The following is a 15,557-nucleotide window of genomic DNA, read 5'->3' on the forward strand; positions in this document are numbered from 1 at the left end:
CCTGCCCTGCACCCCAGCACCCTGTAGGGCCCAGCCCCTGCTCAGCACACTCCAGGGCAGAGCTAATGATGGTGGGAGCCCAAGGGGAGAGAGCAGTGCCCGGATTCGGGCACAGTGCTGGGACGTGCCACCTCCTAACACCATGATCTCAGGGGGACAAGGAGGAGGTGTCGCTGGCAGGACATGCTGGCCCTAGGCTGATGGCAGCAGTGGGTCACAGCTTGCAGGACAAGGGCCAGGGGCAGAGGAGGGGGCCGGGGCTCCCAGGTGTCTGGGGTAGTGGCCATGAAGGGGGCACATCTGGGAGAGGCAGGAGGTGGCTTTGCACAGCCGTCCCTGCCACAGGACTGGGGACACCATGGGCCCACCTGTATGGGGTCCCCTGTGCCATGCCCAGCTCCCCCTGCATGGGCAGGTCTGTGGCCAGTCCCAGCCCTGTGGGGACAGGCAGGCAACCCAGAACAGGACATGCCACCCACATGGAAACTTTCCAAGCAGACAGCCCAGTTAGTCTGCAGCCCTGCAAAGCAGAGCATCCTGTTCCCCATTTTCCATTCCTTGCCCCTGGCTGATTCCCCTCCCTAGGGATGCACCTGGGCCTTCAAACCTCTGCTAGGCCCAGGCATCCAGGGACCACCTCTGCCAGGTCTGAGGGCATCATGGACAGGAGCAGCCCCAGGCCACAGTGGTGGGGCAGCGCAGCCCCACAGTGAGGCCCCACACAGTGCCACGAGGAGATTTGGAGCCACCCTGGTCTGGCAGAAGGGGGTGACCGGGGCCACACGGTGCCAAGCCAGGGCAAGGGCAGCAGCTCCAGGCCACGCGACACCTCCACCACCCTTGCTAGCGGTGGCAGGGACGGCTTAGCCGGCGCCGCCTGCGTCAGCACATTCCCTGGCAGGTGATGCCGCAGGAGGGACCGGGAGTTGTCATCCCCGTGCCGGATAATCCGACGAGATGAGACAAGATGAGGCGGCCAACTCCACCAGTGGCTCGCACGCGCCGGCCGGCCCTCCCCGCCACAGGACCGTGGGGTCCGGACTGCGGTGCAGCGGGGAAGCCAGGCAGGGGGCCCAGGTGCCGGGGCAGACCCCACGGATGACCTGGGGCCAGCGTGCAGCCACAGCACAGCTGGCGATCGAGCCGCTGGCCCCGCTCCAGCCGGGGAGTTATATAAGCCCGGGGAGGTTGCGCCGAGCCCGTGAAGCGCGGTCGGGGCCGATGACACGGCAGGCAGCATCTCGGGGCGCGCAGCCCGCCCGGACGCCTCCGGACCCCGCCGCCGGCTGGGCCCGGGGGGCCGGTGGGCCATGAGGGTCGGCCCCGGGGGGGCTTGGCCGGGCTGGGCTCTGCCCCGGTGGCCGGGCTCCGGCCAGGGGAGCACGTGTGAAGCGGGGCCGAGCGGAGGCGGCCCTGGGATTTGGCACGTTTGCAAGGAGCACTCGAGAGCCCCAGGATGGACGTGGAGGGCCCTCGGCGGTGACGTAAGGACCCGCACGGGCTCGGCTCGGCTCGCCAGCCGGCCCCCATGTCCCCGGGGCCTGCGACGGCCCCGGCGGAGGGAGGCAGGGAGACGGCGGAGGTAAGGAGCCCGGCGGCGGGCGGCCCTGCCGGGGTGGACCTGGCCCCCGCGGGCCGCCTTCCCGGGGCGCGGGCGGGCGGGGAGGCCGGGCGGGGAGGGCGGACTCCTCCTCCGGCGAGGCCGGACGTGGACGCCGGGCGCACCGGTGGCCCCACGGTGGCTCGGGGCGCGTGGGACGCCGGCCAGCCCCCGCCCTGCCTCCCCAAACCCATCCCCGCCGGGTCCCCGCTATGTGCAAGGGGTCTCCGTGGGGCTCTGTCCCCCCCGCGACGCCGGCCGCGGGGTCCCCGTCGGGCTCTGCTCCCGGAGCGCTCCGGGCAGGGCTGAACTCGTCCCCGCGGGTGTCCGTGTGTCCGTCCTGCCAGCGCCGCGACCGGGCTGTTGGGGCAGGGAGTCCCGCTCAGGGAGCGTCCGTCCGTTTGCCCGGCGGTGCGGAGAGGGGGCCGGCAGGCCGGGCAGGGGGTGTCGCCGGGGGTCCCGGTGCCGGCTGGGTGCGGGTCTTTGCGGGAGCTCGGTGGCTGTGTGGGTCCCGGCGCGGAGCCGGTGCTGATGCGGGTCGGTCTGCGGCGCCTGCTGCTGCCGGGATCCCGGTGCCGTCCTGCTCCCGGGCCGCTGCCAGTGCGGGTGCCGGTCAGGATCCCAGTGCTGGTGCGGGTTGGGGTGCCGATGTCCGTGCCCCCCCCCCTCGCCGGTCAGGTGACGGCGGCTGGAATTTGACACCGGCGGCGGGAGCGGGATGGAGCCGCCGCTGCCCCGCACTGCGCGCCCGCCCGCTGCCGCCGGCACCGCACCCCGAGGCGCAGCGGTCCCGGCACCCGCACCCCGAGGCGCGGCGGGAGCGGCACCGGGAGCAGCGGCGGGAGCCGGTGCCGGTGGGGCAGCGCCGGCCCCCGCCCGCGCCCCGCCCCGGCGCGCCGGGCGGCGGGGGGCGGCGGGGAGCGGAGGCGATGCGGGGCGGCGGCGGCCCGGGGGATGGTCCCCGCCGCGGGCACGGTGAGTGCGGGCCGGGCCGGCGGGCGGCAGCGTCCGCCCCATCCTGCCGGCGGCACCGGGCCTCGGCGGCCGCTCGTACCGGGTCTGCGAGGGGGACGGGGCGGGTGCGGGGCGGGAGGGGGCCCGCTCCCCGGCAATTCCCGCGAGGCGACGCGGGGGCTGGGGCCGCCCCCGGGCAGGTCCCCGCCGGGCAGCCCCCGGGGTGCGGAGCCCGGCCCGGCGGCGCGCAGCGCTCGGGGCCGCGGCGGCGGCGGGGCTCCCTGCCCGGGCGGGGAGAGGCGGGACCCCGCTACGGGGGCCCGGGGGCGGCCTCGCTGCCTCTCCCCTGCCCCTCTGGGCCCGTCGGGCGGGTCGCTGCCCCGGCTGCCCGGGCGGTGAGCGGGGTTGCCCGGGCCAGCACTGCCTGCCGCTCCCCGGGCTCTGCTTTGCCCGGGCTGGGACCGAGTTTGGTCTCGCCCGTGTGCCCCACGTGTCCGACTCCGGCCTCCCACGGCTTCGCGGGGCGGGTGCCAGCTCCGCGTCACACGTGGGGTTGATTTCGGATATCCCCCCCCTCACCTCCCCATCCCGACCCTCCTCCTGCCAGGGCCGGCGCGGAGGGATGCTGGGTGGGATGGGATGCCCGCAGGTGCCCGTGGGGGGTCTCCGGGCGTCCCCCCGCGCTGCCAGACAGAACCCGCAGGCGAGCGACACCCTAGCATAACCCCCTTCCAAAAGCGGCCGCCCCAAGAGCTGAGACCCTCGCCCCGGGACGAGGGCACCCGCTGGCCCTGTGTGGATGCGCTTCGCGAGCGGCTCCTGCAGCAGGCCCACGGGGCACCCGCTCCCCAGGGCCCTGTGCACAGTGCGGGACTCTCGGCGGGGCTCTGCACGGGTGCGTGTCGGGTGACCCACGCAGGGGTGGCCCCACCACGTTGCTACTCAGCCTCTGGGCGGGGGACGCGCGTGGCGGAGGGGTCAGGGAGGTCCTCACACGGGTGGGCCTGATCCTGACCCTGCAAAGGGCTCCTGTGCCTGTTCATGGCCCAGCTGGGCTCTTGCAGCCGTGGCAGGGGCTGACCCCAGCCAGATCGCCCCCTCGCCCCACGCGGGAGCTGGGGGTCTGCCGTGGGGGGTGCAGGTCTGGCACCCCCATGGGGCGCCCAGGAGCTTGGCTCAGCCCTGCCCGCGCTGGGGGAAGGCAGGGGGTGCGGGGCCCTCGTGGGAGGAGCTGCCCCTGGGGACGGGGCTCCGTGTCCGCGGAGGCGCTGGCGGGGCACATCCGCAGCCGCGGCTGCGGGGCTCCCGGGGACGATGGGAGGCTGCCCTCGCCCGGCGCCCCGCCGGCTGCGCTCCCGCCGCACAGCCCGGGGCCGTGCTGCCGCCGGACGGGGGAAGCCTGAACTGCACCGGCTGCTCCGTCCCGTCCCGTCCCGTCCCGTCCCATCCCATCCCTCCGGGATGCTGGAGCCGAGGGGCCGCAGGAGCAGGGATGGAGAGAGGGGCCCCGTCCCCTCCCAATGGGGCGCAGGGACCCTCGCCTGGCCCCTCCGGGGGTGCCGGCCTGGGAAAACCATGACCTGGCGGCAATGGCTGGCGCGAGGCCACGGGCCGCCACGGGAGCGACGTGCTGCGTGGGCTGTGCTTGGCTGGACTGGGGCGACTGGCGGGGCCGAGGGGGCCCGGTGCCAGCCCTGCCTGCGACCGGGGACGTATCCTGCCTGGTGCAGGGCCCCCCGAGGAGCAACATGGGCCTGGCAGTCCCCATCACAGCCCCTCGCCACGGTGTGGCCAGTGCAGGGTGGCATCAGATGCGGCAGTCGGGACTTGGGGACCATCCCCTGAGATGCTGGAGGCACTGGGGGAACTGATTTTTGTCTCCTTGCTGCAGCGATGCCCAGCTGTGTCCCTTCATTTTTTGGCCAGGAGTGCTCTCCTCAGCGTGTCCCATCCCAGCTTTGCTACGGAAGCATCTGGGACATGCCGGGGCAAAGCTATGGAGGGGATGGGGGAAGCTCCCTGCTGAGGATGCCACCGAGCTCCAAGGGGACAGTCCCATCCCAAGAGACAGGGAATGCAGCAGATGGGCCAAAGAGGGGTCAAGCTCCCTTGGGAGCCACCTCCTGGGGGTCCTGACTTGGGACACTAGGGCACAGCAGCCTCCTCGCACCCCAGACAAGCTGGAGAAGGAGGGGCAACATGTGGCTGCAGGCTGGGAGCTGCCCCTGCACCTCCCGGGGCGCTCCCCTGAGACTGCACTCCCTGCTCCCTCGGGACCATGCACGGTGGGAACCAAATTCCCCTGTGTTTGTCGGGGCAGCGGATGCCAGGCAGTGGTGTTGGGGTGAATGTCTACAGCGAGCTCAGCGTGGTGTCCCGCACCCCGCGGTGTCCCCATGGGACCTGCCTGCCCATCCTGCCCCTCATGGCCCCGCTCGCCTGGGCTGCTCTGGGGCTGTGTGTCCCAGCTCGGTGCAGGCAGCGGGCTGGGGAGCCAGCGTGAGGCCAGGGGGTGGCTGCACCCAGGGACCCTGCGCTAATGGATTTGGAGTTTCCAAGGTCAGGCTCTCACCGCTAGCAAGAAAAACATTCCCAGGGAAGAGCCATGGGAAAGGGGCCTCCCCTGCGGTGCTCCCAGCCCCAGCCACTGCCTCACGGCCCAGCCTGGCATCCCAGGCCGCTCGCATGAGGAGGCAGCTGCGTCCCCCTGAGGAGAGGTGCTGGGCGAAGGCTGGGCCGCCTTGGCTGCCAAATCTCCAGGAAGGGGTGCGTGGGGTGGCGAGGGTGCCTGAGTGCATGGGGACGGGATGAGGAGGGTCGTGCATAGGGTGCAGGAGGTATTTCAGGGCCCGAGGGAGGTGATGGCGTGCTTGGCAGGGGCAGGGGAGAGATGTTCCAGCTCCCAGCCGGCCAGCTTGATGCCCACCCCATCCCCTTTGCGTGAGCGCTGACCTCCCACCTCTGCACTTGCAGCCAGCATGGAGCAGCGAGCGGGGCCACCGGAGCCGAGACCTGCAGGACCCACCACGCTCCTGCAGCCCAGGGTGAGCCCAGGCCTGGCTGGCCCACACGTCCCCATCCCCAGCTCACAGAGCCTCAGCCCTGGTGTAGGGACACTGGCTGGGGCTCACCCCGCTGTGCTGTGCTTCGTTGCAGGAGGGGACACTGTGGGGGCTCCTTGCCATCCTCTCGCTGCTGGCCGGGCTGGCCACGGGCACCCTGCGAATGCCGCACTGCAACGAGACGCTGGATACGGCCCCCACGCCACGGGGCATGGCCACCGCCAGCCCAGCTGTGGAGGACGGCGTGGAGATGCCGCTTGCCGCTGCCTGGAGCCAACTGTACGGTGCGTGCTGGGGCAGGACCCCAGCCTTGCCACGGTAGCCCGGAGTGTGGGGCATGGGGGGGGTTGGGAGACGCTGCAGGGAGCCCCAGCCCACGCAGGGCTCTGCACACGGGGGCAGCAGGTGCAGGATGGGGTCTGACGGTTCCGTTCCCTCCACATGCAGGGGACAACGCGACGACGGGTGGCCCGGGCACCACGGAGCTGACAGAGGACCTGCTGCTGCGTTCTGAGCGCTCGCCGCCAGGCACCGGCAAAACCAAGAAGGGGGCACGGAAACCCTCACGGGGGGCCCGCGGGCGCAACTGCCACATCCGCAACCTGATGGTGAAGGTGCGCGACCTGGGCCTGGGCTTCAACTCGGACGAGATCGTGCTCTTCAAGTACTGCAGCGGGTCCTGCCACCGGGCACGCAGCAACTACGACCTGACGCTGGGCAGCCTGCTGCGGCAGCAGCTCATCACCCCGGGGCCGCAGGAGCGGGTCCTCAGCCACCCCTGCTGCCGGCCCACCCGCTATGAGGCGGTCTCCTTCATGGACGTGCAGAACACGTGGCAGACGGTGGAGAAGCTCTCGGCGGCTGAGTGCAGCTGCATCGGTTGAGGAGGGGGCCGCCGGCTCGGCCCCGGCTCGACGCGTGCCGGCAGATCCCGGCTCGCGGTGCACAGCGGCACTGATGCTTGAAAGAAGGGTCTGGCGGAGATGGCTGCCCCTCGTTTTAGGAGGCCACGAGGGACCGAAGTGAGATGGAGCCATGATGGGGAGGTGGGCAGCTGAGCCCCCTCCCGCTCAGTGCCAAGCAGCCAGTGCTGCTGGCTACGCGGGGTCCTGCCCGGGTGCGTGCACCCCTGCTCGGCCCTGGGAGAGGAGCTGGAAGGGGTACGGAGTGTCCCCACTGCTTGCGGGGGTCTGCCAGCCCCGCGTCCGTCAGCAGCAGCCTGGACTGGTACTCTGGCACTCCTGCTTTTGGGGAGCTGGGGATGAGCATCGCCCAAGCTTTTTGGGGGGGGGGGGAGGAGCAAAACCTCCCTGTCCCCTCGGGGGCTGGCGGTGGCCAGAGCTGCCCTGCAGGGAGGGGGCGTCCCTGGGGACGGGGGTGCAGCGGGGCCAAACCGCACCAGTGTGGGGTGGGGGACCCCAGCAGTCCCCGGTGCTCCACAGGGCAGCAGGGCACGGGCAGCCACGGGGACCCCTGCCCGGCTCCCAGGGGGGCGGCAGCGTCCCCCTGCTGCCCCCGCGGTGCTGCGGCACTGACCTATTTATTACTCTAAATTATTTATTTATTGTTCTCGAGCGGCAGCTCCTATTTATGACTTTGGGCCCCCGGGGGCCGGGTGTAATTTAACCCCGGCGCTGCCGTGAGAGCCCTGGGCGGCGCCCCGGCGCCCCGTGCCCCCAGCCCCCTTTTTTCTATTATTTGTAAAATTTGAGGGATAAACTCTATTTTTGTACAGTCGCCTTTTCCTGTAGCAATAAAAGCGATGGGCTGCGTGTCCAACCCCTGCGTGTGCTCGTCATGTGAGGGGGCGGGGGCGTGTTTGCCACCCGTGGGCTGGCAACGGGAGGCGGTGCGGAGCGGGGCACCGCGCGTGGGGCGGCGCTCGGTGCCGGCGGCCGGCAGGGGACGCGCGTGGGCCGGGACTACGGCTCCCGGCGTGCGGCGCGGCGCTGCGGCAGGTCCCGGGCTGACCGGAGGCGCCTGCGGGAGAGCGGGGCGAGGCGGTGCCGCAGCGGAGTCGGGCGGCGGGGCCGCTCGGGGGCGTCCCTGGGGTGTCCGACCGCTTCCCGCCGAGCCGAGCCGAACCGGGCCGCGCCGCCCCGGTGCCGCCGCCCTCGCCGGGGCGGGAGGCGGGTCCCGCCGCGATGCGGCTGCCCGTGCGCCGCCGCTGTCGCCCGCCCGCCGCCGCCGCCACCGCCTCCTGAGCGCCGCCGCAGCCATGGAGCGGAGGGCGGAGGCGCCGCCGCCGCCGCAGGGCCTCGACTTCACGGTGGAGAACGTGGAGAAGGTGAGCGGGCCGCCCCGAGCCCGCCCGGCCCCGGGGGACGCGGCTGCGGGATGGGGATGCTGCTGCGGAGGCTGCGGCTCGGGTTTGGGGGGAGGGGGGGGCACCTGCGGCAGTTCCCCCCCCACCGGCACTGGCCGCGTCGGGGACTGGGGCGGGGGACACACACACAGCAGCCCCGGGAGGGAAAATGATGCGGCAGAAATGGGAGCAGAAAGGGAGGAGTTGTCCCTCCGACTGGCGTCCTCTGGGTCGCCGTGCTGCAGCGCCGGGCAGGGAGCGCAGCCCACGGGTCCAGCCCTGGCTGCCCACGCCATCGTCGGTGGCTCCGTCACGGAGGGGAGGGAGGGCACCCGGGCTCTCGCCAGGTGCAGGGAATTGTTGGGAATTACGGTTGGGAAAAAGCCTTCATGGCCCGGTGATGCATCCCCAAACCCAGACCGATCCAGCCCCCGCGATCCTGCTGATGCTCGAGGTCTGCCTAAGCAAGAGGAGCGAGGCTGTGGTTGCCGAAACCTGGGATCCGGGGAATGGCCGCGGCAAACCCGGGGCTGCCAGCATCGTCTTGCTGCTGGGAAGAGCTCTGAGTGGCCTCTGTGTGACCTGGGGTTCATCACAGAGCCTGAGCAGGGCACCCCAGCGAGCAAGGGGGGCAGGCAGCCGAGCAAAACCCTTCCCTTGGGCCATCTTGGAGATGGTGGCAGCTGGGCAGTGGAGGATGCATCCCTGAAGGGCAAACAGCGAGAGAGCACTGCTCTCTTCCGCTCTCCCTGTGGCCAGACATCCTCTCGGGAACTGACAGCCTGCCGTCGAGCCGTAGCTCAGTCCCCAGACAGCTAGTGGGAATCCCAGTGTCCTCGTTTTTCCTTGATAAGAATAGACCGAGTTCCTTGCCAAAGCGATGCCCACGGGCGTGCTGGTGGGCACACGGCTTGCATTTTGCACCTGTCCCTCCCCAGCAGCTCACCCAGCCTCGTGGGAGGTGTCGGGTCAGGTTTGTGAGTGGGCACCGGTTGCCTTTGAGGCCGCAGGTGAGAGAGCCCACCTCTGCCAGGGGAACAGAGACAGAGCGCAGCCGGGGGGATTAACTGATGTCTGGAAAACGCTACATTAATGCAACCTTCTGCAGCTTAATCTGCATATACCCAGGGCTGCTGGATGATTTTGCCTGCGACTTCCTTTCTCTTCGGCAGACACAAACTGCTCCTTTGTTTGCACCAACAATGAAGCGCACACTTGCCTGGGAAGGGTGGGCAGTGCCAGGGTGGGGGGCGCCCAGCGCTGGCTGGGTCAGAGGAGGCTGTGCCGGGAGGCAGCTCACCCTCGCTGCGCTGCTCTGGATTTAGCCTCCTGCCGCCTGGGAGGAGGCAAAGATGCCCTCCAGAATGCTTTGGCTCCCCTCCCCCAGCCTGCCTGCCTTTTCCCGGTCTCCGCAGGCTTTGCCATCTTGGTGATGTCCTCTGAAGGTGTGGCTGTGGACCGTGGTGGGGCTCTGAGCTGCTGGCTGGGGGCAGCAGCCCGGTCCCTGTCCAGAGGAAGAAATGTGGGGTGGGATCAGAAAAAGCTCAGAGGTTCAGCAGCTCAGAGCCCCCCGTCTCTGCCCTTTGAAGGGAGGGCTGTGAGGTATTTCCAGTATGAATGGAAGGAAAGGTGGGCTTTGCTGGGGGGCTGGGCTGGTGGGAGGCAGGTGGGTAGAGCTGCTTTGTCAGAGGTGATGCTGGCAGATAAATCATGCGTCTGCTGGCCTGGGCTCTTCTGCCTGGCAGGTTTTGTGCATGGCTCTATTAATAACGATGAATACCGATTAAAGTCGGGGTTTGACTCCACTCTGAGTCAGTGCTAAGTGCTGGGGTTAGGAACAGCATAAGGAGCTGGTTATCTCTTAAGTCAGAGGGTCGAAGCCTCTCCAGGTCACCTGCAATGGAAGTCATCACATGTGGCAGTTGTAGCCAGGGAGGTCTCCGATCAAACCATGTCCATCACGCTGCTCTGATGGTTTTTGTGGGGAGGATTCACATCCCTGAAAGACCTTTCCATAGGCCCACTGTTGCTTTTTATGTGGGGGGCTGGGTGAATGCTGTGGGGCATCTCCTTTTGCAGGGCTCTGGGTCCCCATGTAGCTGAAGAGGATCATTGCCGTGTTTATCCACCGTGACGTGTGCCAGAGAGAGACGGTTACATCCCTCCAGCTGTGACCAGCTGATGGGATGAGTATGGATGCTGTAGACTGGACCCACACTGCCCTTTGCCAGCTGGCAGACCTGAAAGCCTGCAGGCAGCTGCCTCTGTTCCTGAGGAGGTGTCAGGTTCAGGTGCTGCGCTTAAGGAGCCGTCTGGAAGTTGCTTCCTGCACTTTCGCAGAATCACAGAATAGTTTGGGTTGGAAGGGACCTTTAGAGCTCATCCAGTCCAATCCCCCTGCAAGGAGCAGGGACAGCTCCAACCAGATCAGGTTGCTCAGAGCCCCGTCCAACCTGGCCTTGAATGTTTCCAGGGATGGGGCATCCACCACCTCTCTGGGCAACCTGTTCCAGTTTTTTTTTCTCCATTTTCCTTAAAGAGCTCTCTTATGACACAGGGAAGGAGCAGGGCCGCACTGGGGCTGAGCCGCTGCGGTACGGTCACTGTGTCAGTGTCCCCCGCTTCCAGCTGAAGGCTGCTCGGCTGCTTTTTGTTTTCTTCCGAGCCTGACCTAGATGCTGCTCTGGCTTCGGCACAGCTAGAGCAGGCTGGCGTGGCCGTGCTTCCTGGACCTGCTGGGCGGCTGGCAGCTCTGGGCTGGCTCTGCTTCCCCTGCCCCTGCTGCTGAGCGGGGCTCTCCTGCTGCGGCTGGAGGGGTCGGAGGGAAGGGAAGGCTGGGCCAACCAGGGGCTTTAGGCTGCAAGGAGAGGATGCTTGGCCTCCCCGCGCCTAAACGGTACAATCTGGTTCATGACCCGTGTGCGTTTTTGCTTGCCCAGGGGCTGTCCCCGGCGTGACTGACAACCTGGTGACGGGGCGACGCTGCCCTGGGGAGGTGACGCTCTTGCTGCAGTATGAACCCTGCTCCAGTTGGGATGGGGTGCAGGCGTTCAGTCCCTGCTGGCTGCGTCCATCTTGGAGGAGCAGGGCTGAAGCAGGATTTGGGCCTTGCGTTTTTGGTCTCCTCCAGGTCGGGGTGGCAGCACCAAACACTGGGGTGTTGGAGAGGCAAAGAGGAATGCGAGACTCTCTTTGCCTGTTTTCAGTGCAGTTGAATCTGCCCTAGCTGTATCCCTCTTTTAGAAACAAGAAAGAAGGCAGTGCTGTTCCTCTGTGAATTTCCCAAGTGGCTGCTCTCGCCCTCTTTTTTTTGTCTGATTCCTTCCAGGTCTTTCCTCCCTTGGCCTGCCTCTCACCCTCTGGGGGGTTTGTAATATACACTGACGTCTTTTCCCTAGCACATTAGCGGTCTGGCATCTCTGGGCCTTCCAGATTGCCGTGTGCCTCTCTGGAGATGCCTGATGAATGCACAGAGTCTCTCCGGCAGGATGGGTAGGCGGGGTGTCATGGAGCTGGCATCCGGAGCCTACCGTGATGGGAGAGGGGTGGCTTTGATCACTGCTCCTCGGAGACGCTGAGCCTCGGGGATGTGGCAGCTGCCGGGGCTGCCTTCCACCCCGGAGAATGGGGAGAAGAAACCCGAGTGCATCTGCTTTCTTCAGAAAAAGGTTATTGCCTGTCTTCGGAAAACCGATAAGAGAACTACGGATACATCGGGGTGGGGGAATGGCATCCCTTGCCTGGTGCACCGCTGGCAGCGGCTTGGCCACTTCTTCCTTAGAAGCAGCCCATGTACGCGGGACGTGGCAGCGGTGCCGGGGATGGTAAGTTAGGGGCCTCGGGAGGGGAGATTCTCAGGAGGAGTTGCCTTGTTTAGCCTTTAAGCAGATCCTCACTGCAAAAGCAGATTCCGCCCAGAGCCAACCTTGGCTGAACACCTTGCTCCTTCCTGGGGCGCAGTGGTGATGGGACGAGAGGGCAGCACCCTGTTCTTGCCAGAGCTTGGCTTGGCCCTGCAAGGGCCATCACTGGAGCTTCGTCTCGGCTCCAACGTCTTACGGAACGGGAATGGGTGAGATCGGCATCTGGGTGCCAGCGGGGATTCCTCTCAAAACGCCTGCAGACCTGTTCACCGGAGTGATGGGTAGAGAACATGAGATGGTGGGCTAAGGTGGTGGTTGGGTTGTCCTGTAACTTGTCCTGGGCTCTGTGGTCCCAGGGTTCGTCTCTGGTCCTGCTCACCCTTTGCTTGTGCGGGCCCGCAGCCACCACCGCTCAAAGCACGTGTCTCCTGCAGCCCCCGTCCCTGCTGGGGACCACGCCGTTCTCTGCAGGGGGCTGCTGGCAGTGAAGCAGCTGGAGGGATGCGGAGCCACATCTGGGCCGCAGCCCCTTCCGGAGAGCCGAGGACTTGGTGTGGGCAAGCTGGGCTCAAAGAGGGGTGCACAGTGGCAGCACCTCTTCTTAGGAGAAGGGAAAAAATACCCCTTCTTTGGGACTGCTGGCAAAGTGTGGGTGCCTTGAGCAGGAGCAGCACGCCCGGCAGCACAGGCACAGCTTTATTTTGCATCCATTTGCTGTCCTCGGCGCGTCGGCAGCCTGCCGCCTTCCTGGGGCTGCTGGCTGCTCGGCCTGCTCTGCCGCGGCAGGGGGAGGACGGGGGGAGGCAGGGATGACGTTCCCTTCGCTCGGCAGAGCCGTGGTAATGGCCGTGCTGTCGCAGGCCTGGAGCGCTGGCGGCGCGGGTGCGTTCAGCTGGAAAGGACAGCGAGGGGCTGCAGCGGGAGGCGTCGGGGGTCCTGCTAGGAGCAGGGCGGTGGCTGCTGAGGGGCCGTGGCCACGGGCACGGGGCAAAGAGCAGAACGGGAGTATGTTTCACAGCGTGCTGTTTTCCCTGCTGTGTTGCAGACCTCAGAGCTGTACCCGCTGTAACCTCCATTAGCTCAAACAGCCAGGCCCCTGGAGGGAACCTGTCTCCTCGTGGAGCCCCCCAGGAACGGCAGGCAGTACGCTCCCGCTCTGTGGGGCTGGAGCCGCGTGATGAGGCTCCTCTTGTCACCCTGCAAATGGCACAGACACCACATCTCTCTGCTGGGGACCCTGCAAATGGCATGGACACAGCACCTCTCTGCTGGGGACCCTGTGTGAATGGATTTACGTGGTGCAGTAAGGGAGACGGGCTGCTGGCACTGGGCTCCCTGCAGAAGCTCCAAGGGCTGCAGGCTGGGAGATGCTGGGCTTGTAGCAGCTCCTTTTCCCTTGTGATGCCAAGCTGTGAGCTAAGATCAGGTGTCTTTGCTTGGCAATAACTCTCCTTGGAATGGTCCCCCTCCTGTTGTCCAAAGTGACCAGCGTGGGACCTCTGACCCGTGCCTTTTGGGCAAGCTGCCCTGCCCCAAGGCAGCTCTCCTGAGCAGCTGATACTGCTCCAGTGTCTAGACTCTGACTGAGGCTTCAGCCACAGCTTTTTAGGGCAGGGAAGAGCCATTATAACAAGCTTGAATTGTTTTCAACCAAGCAGAGCTGATGTTGGAGAAAGCTCCTTCTCTGGCCAAAGGGCACAGCTGACAGCCAGGCTGTTTGCCAGCTCTCACGTTACAGGTCTAATTGCAGAGGAGGCAGGTCTGGTGGCAGCCCATTCAAATCAGAATGCACAAAGCCTCCCCGTTCGATGTCACTGCCCGATTTCATGCCTTCTGCTTCTCCATCCTGGCACTAATGAGTTCTTCCCATCATCTCCAGCGCTTCCCGATGGGCCTGAGAGTGCTGGCCAGCGTGGTGATGTCAAAGTCCAACAGCAGCCGGTGCTGGTGCCTGCCTCTGGGGTGAGGACGGTGCCTTTCCTCATTGGGGAGGAGCATGCTGGTTGCTCCAGTATCCTTCTGTGGGGCATGGTGCCTTGCAGCCTCCTGACCTGCGCTCTCAGCAGAGGATGGTACTCAGGGAAAGAGCCTAGTCTGCTCCCAGGGGTTTCATCTGCTGCTTTCAGCTGGGCTAGGAGGGTTCCCGTATTGATGCCCATCCTTGGAGCTCCTCTGGAAAGCTCTCCCTGCCGCGCAGAGCACCAGGTAGGGCGCACTGTTGGCAGCCCTGGGGCACCTGCTGCCTTGCTTCTCTGCCTGGCATCCTGCATGCAAGCAGGAACAGCCGTGCTCTGGCCAGGAGCTGCCATGGCTGGTGCCCTCCCGGGCAGGATGCTCAAGAAAGGGAGGCGAGAAAGCCAACAATCGCATTTTTCCAGAATGTTCTTCTGACTTCCAACAGCTTGCAGCGTGACTCTTCAGCATCAGCTTTGTTTCCATCCTCTGAATAACTTAGTGTGGTTGGTAGACTTTGTCATCTCACCGCTCAGCCTCCCTCCCCGAGGTGCTGAGCAGCGGAGGCCCCAGTGCGCATCCCCAGGGGCCTCCGCTGGAAACGGCCCTGTGGGAGGAGCGGGGCTCTGGAGTGGTGTTGCTGGGCGATGGACGCCTCTCTGGAGAGCTCACTGATGAAAGCAGGCACTGCTGCAGGGCGGACGGAGTGCAAGAGGCGCAGGCGAGGTGTTGGGATGGTGGTGGTGGGAAAGCTGTCCGTGTGGCTGGAAAGCTGACCCAGCCTGGGGAGGGGTCTCAGGACTTGCTTGCTGCTGGTTCCTCTAATGCCACATTGCCCATCACCCATGGCACGGGGTAAGGCTCACCCCACGTGCGGGTTGCTCTGGGATCTCGCTCCAGTGTGCCCGGAGTGTGCGTGGTGCCACGTTTTCCCTGCGCAGCTCTGTGAGACCGTGAAGCGGCAGCCCCGAAGCCGGCGGAGGTGAGCGGCCGGGGAGCATGGGGTGGGAACCCAGCGCTGGAGGCCAGGTCCGTCCTCCACGCATGGTGAGGTCTGTGCTTCGCAAACCTCGTACCAGGTTAGAGGTTAGGACTCCTGGGACAGGTACCTGGGTTGTGCCTCGTAATATATGATGCGTAGGGATATTTTCTAGCAGGAAGACCATTCAAAATAGAATAAATCAATTAATTAGGGAATGCATGGGGAGTGTAAACAGAGAGGTGGGGGTGTGCCTGGGCTGGGGAGCAGGCGGAAGGACCAGTGCTGGCCTTTGCACCTCATGGGGTGTCCAGTGAGCAGGGAAGGAGAAGAGTGGGCTGTCACTGATGCTGGGAATCTCAAGTGAGATTTATTTTGGGAAGAAAACAAGCAGCAAGCTCTGATGAGAGCAAAGAAGAGACTGAGCTGGTAATGGAGGAGATAGTTGGGAGCTCCAGCCCTGCTGCAGGATGACTCAGTCGTCAGGAAAAGAGCAGGGGCAGAAGCCAGGTTCCTACCCCCAGGAGCGGGGAGCTTTTAGCACGTCTGCAGCTACTGCTTGAAAGCCAAGTAAATTGTTGCTTTGATGGGGGGACGATGACAGCACTTGCCTCTGCCCCAGCAGCTGGGTGATGCTTCAGGCAGGAGTCCAGATAACCGAGAACAGAGCGAGGTTTCAGGTGGCTGCTGCTACCTGGTGGCCTCCCCTTGGCCACTCTGTCGGGACGGATTTCTCTCTGCCCATGTCCTGGTTGTCGAGGGTTAACCTTTTTGTGTCAGGATACATCTCTTAGTGGGACAGGTGCCTGTCCCTCAGCAGCCCGTGTTGGCTGGCTCCGTC

General features: G+C 66.0%; 2 protein-coding genes across 5 annotated transcripts in view; both read left to right on the plus strand.

Moving 5' to 3' along the window:
• Positions 1–1,454: 1,454 nt before the first annotated feature.
• Positions 1,455–6,803, plus strand: ARTN (artemin). 3 transcript variants are annotated; one of them, XM_086753909.1, is made up of 4 exons: positions 1,455–1,582; positions 5,528–5,598; positions 5,711–5,900; positions 6,064–6,803. In XM_086753909.1, the coding sequence occupies exons 2-4, from the start codon at positions 5,533–5,535 to the stop codon at positions 6,498–6,500; spliced, it is 693 nt and encodes a 230-aa protein (XP_086610035.1). In that variant the 5' UTR covers positions 1,455–1,582; positions 5,528–5,532; the 3' UTR covers positions 6,501–6,803. The 3 variants fall into 3 exon arrangements, with proteins under 3 accessions (XP_086610035.1, XP_086610034.1, XP_086610036.1); XM_086753908.1 differs by having other exon boundaries at positions 5,711–5,895; XM_086753910.1 differs by lacking the exon at positions 1,455–1,582 and having other exon boundaries at positions 5,515–5,598.
• Positions 6,804–7,652: 849 nt separating this feature from the next.
• IPO13 (importin 13) overlaps positions 7,653–15,557 on the plus strand; it is a 30,860-nt gene continuing 22,955 nt past the window's right edge. The window contains exon 1 of one of the 2 annotated variants that reach the window (XM_086753939.1): positions 7,653–7,903. In XM_086753939.1, coding sequence (XP_086610065.1) covers positions 7,835–7,903 — 69 coding nt within the window. In that variant the 5' untranslated portion in view covers positions 7,653–7,834. The remainder of the gene's footprint in view (positions 7,904–15,557) is intronic. The other variant, XM_086753940.1, reaches the window with a different exon arrangement.

This window comes from Chlamydotis macqueenii, chromosome 8 (assembly GCF_036417535.1).
Source record: "Chlamydotis macqueenii isolate bChlMac1 chromosome 8, bChlMac1.mat, whole genome shotgun sequence".
Classification (NCBI taxonomy): Eukaryota; Metazoa; Chordata; class Aves; order Otidiformes; family Otididae; genus Chlamydotis; species Chlamydotis macqueenii.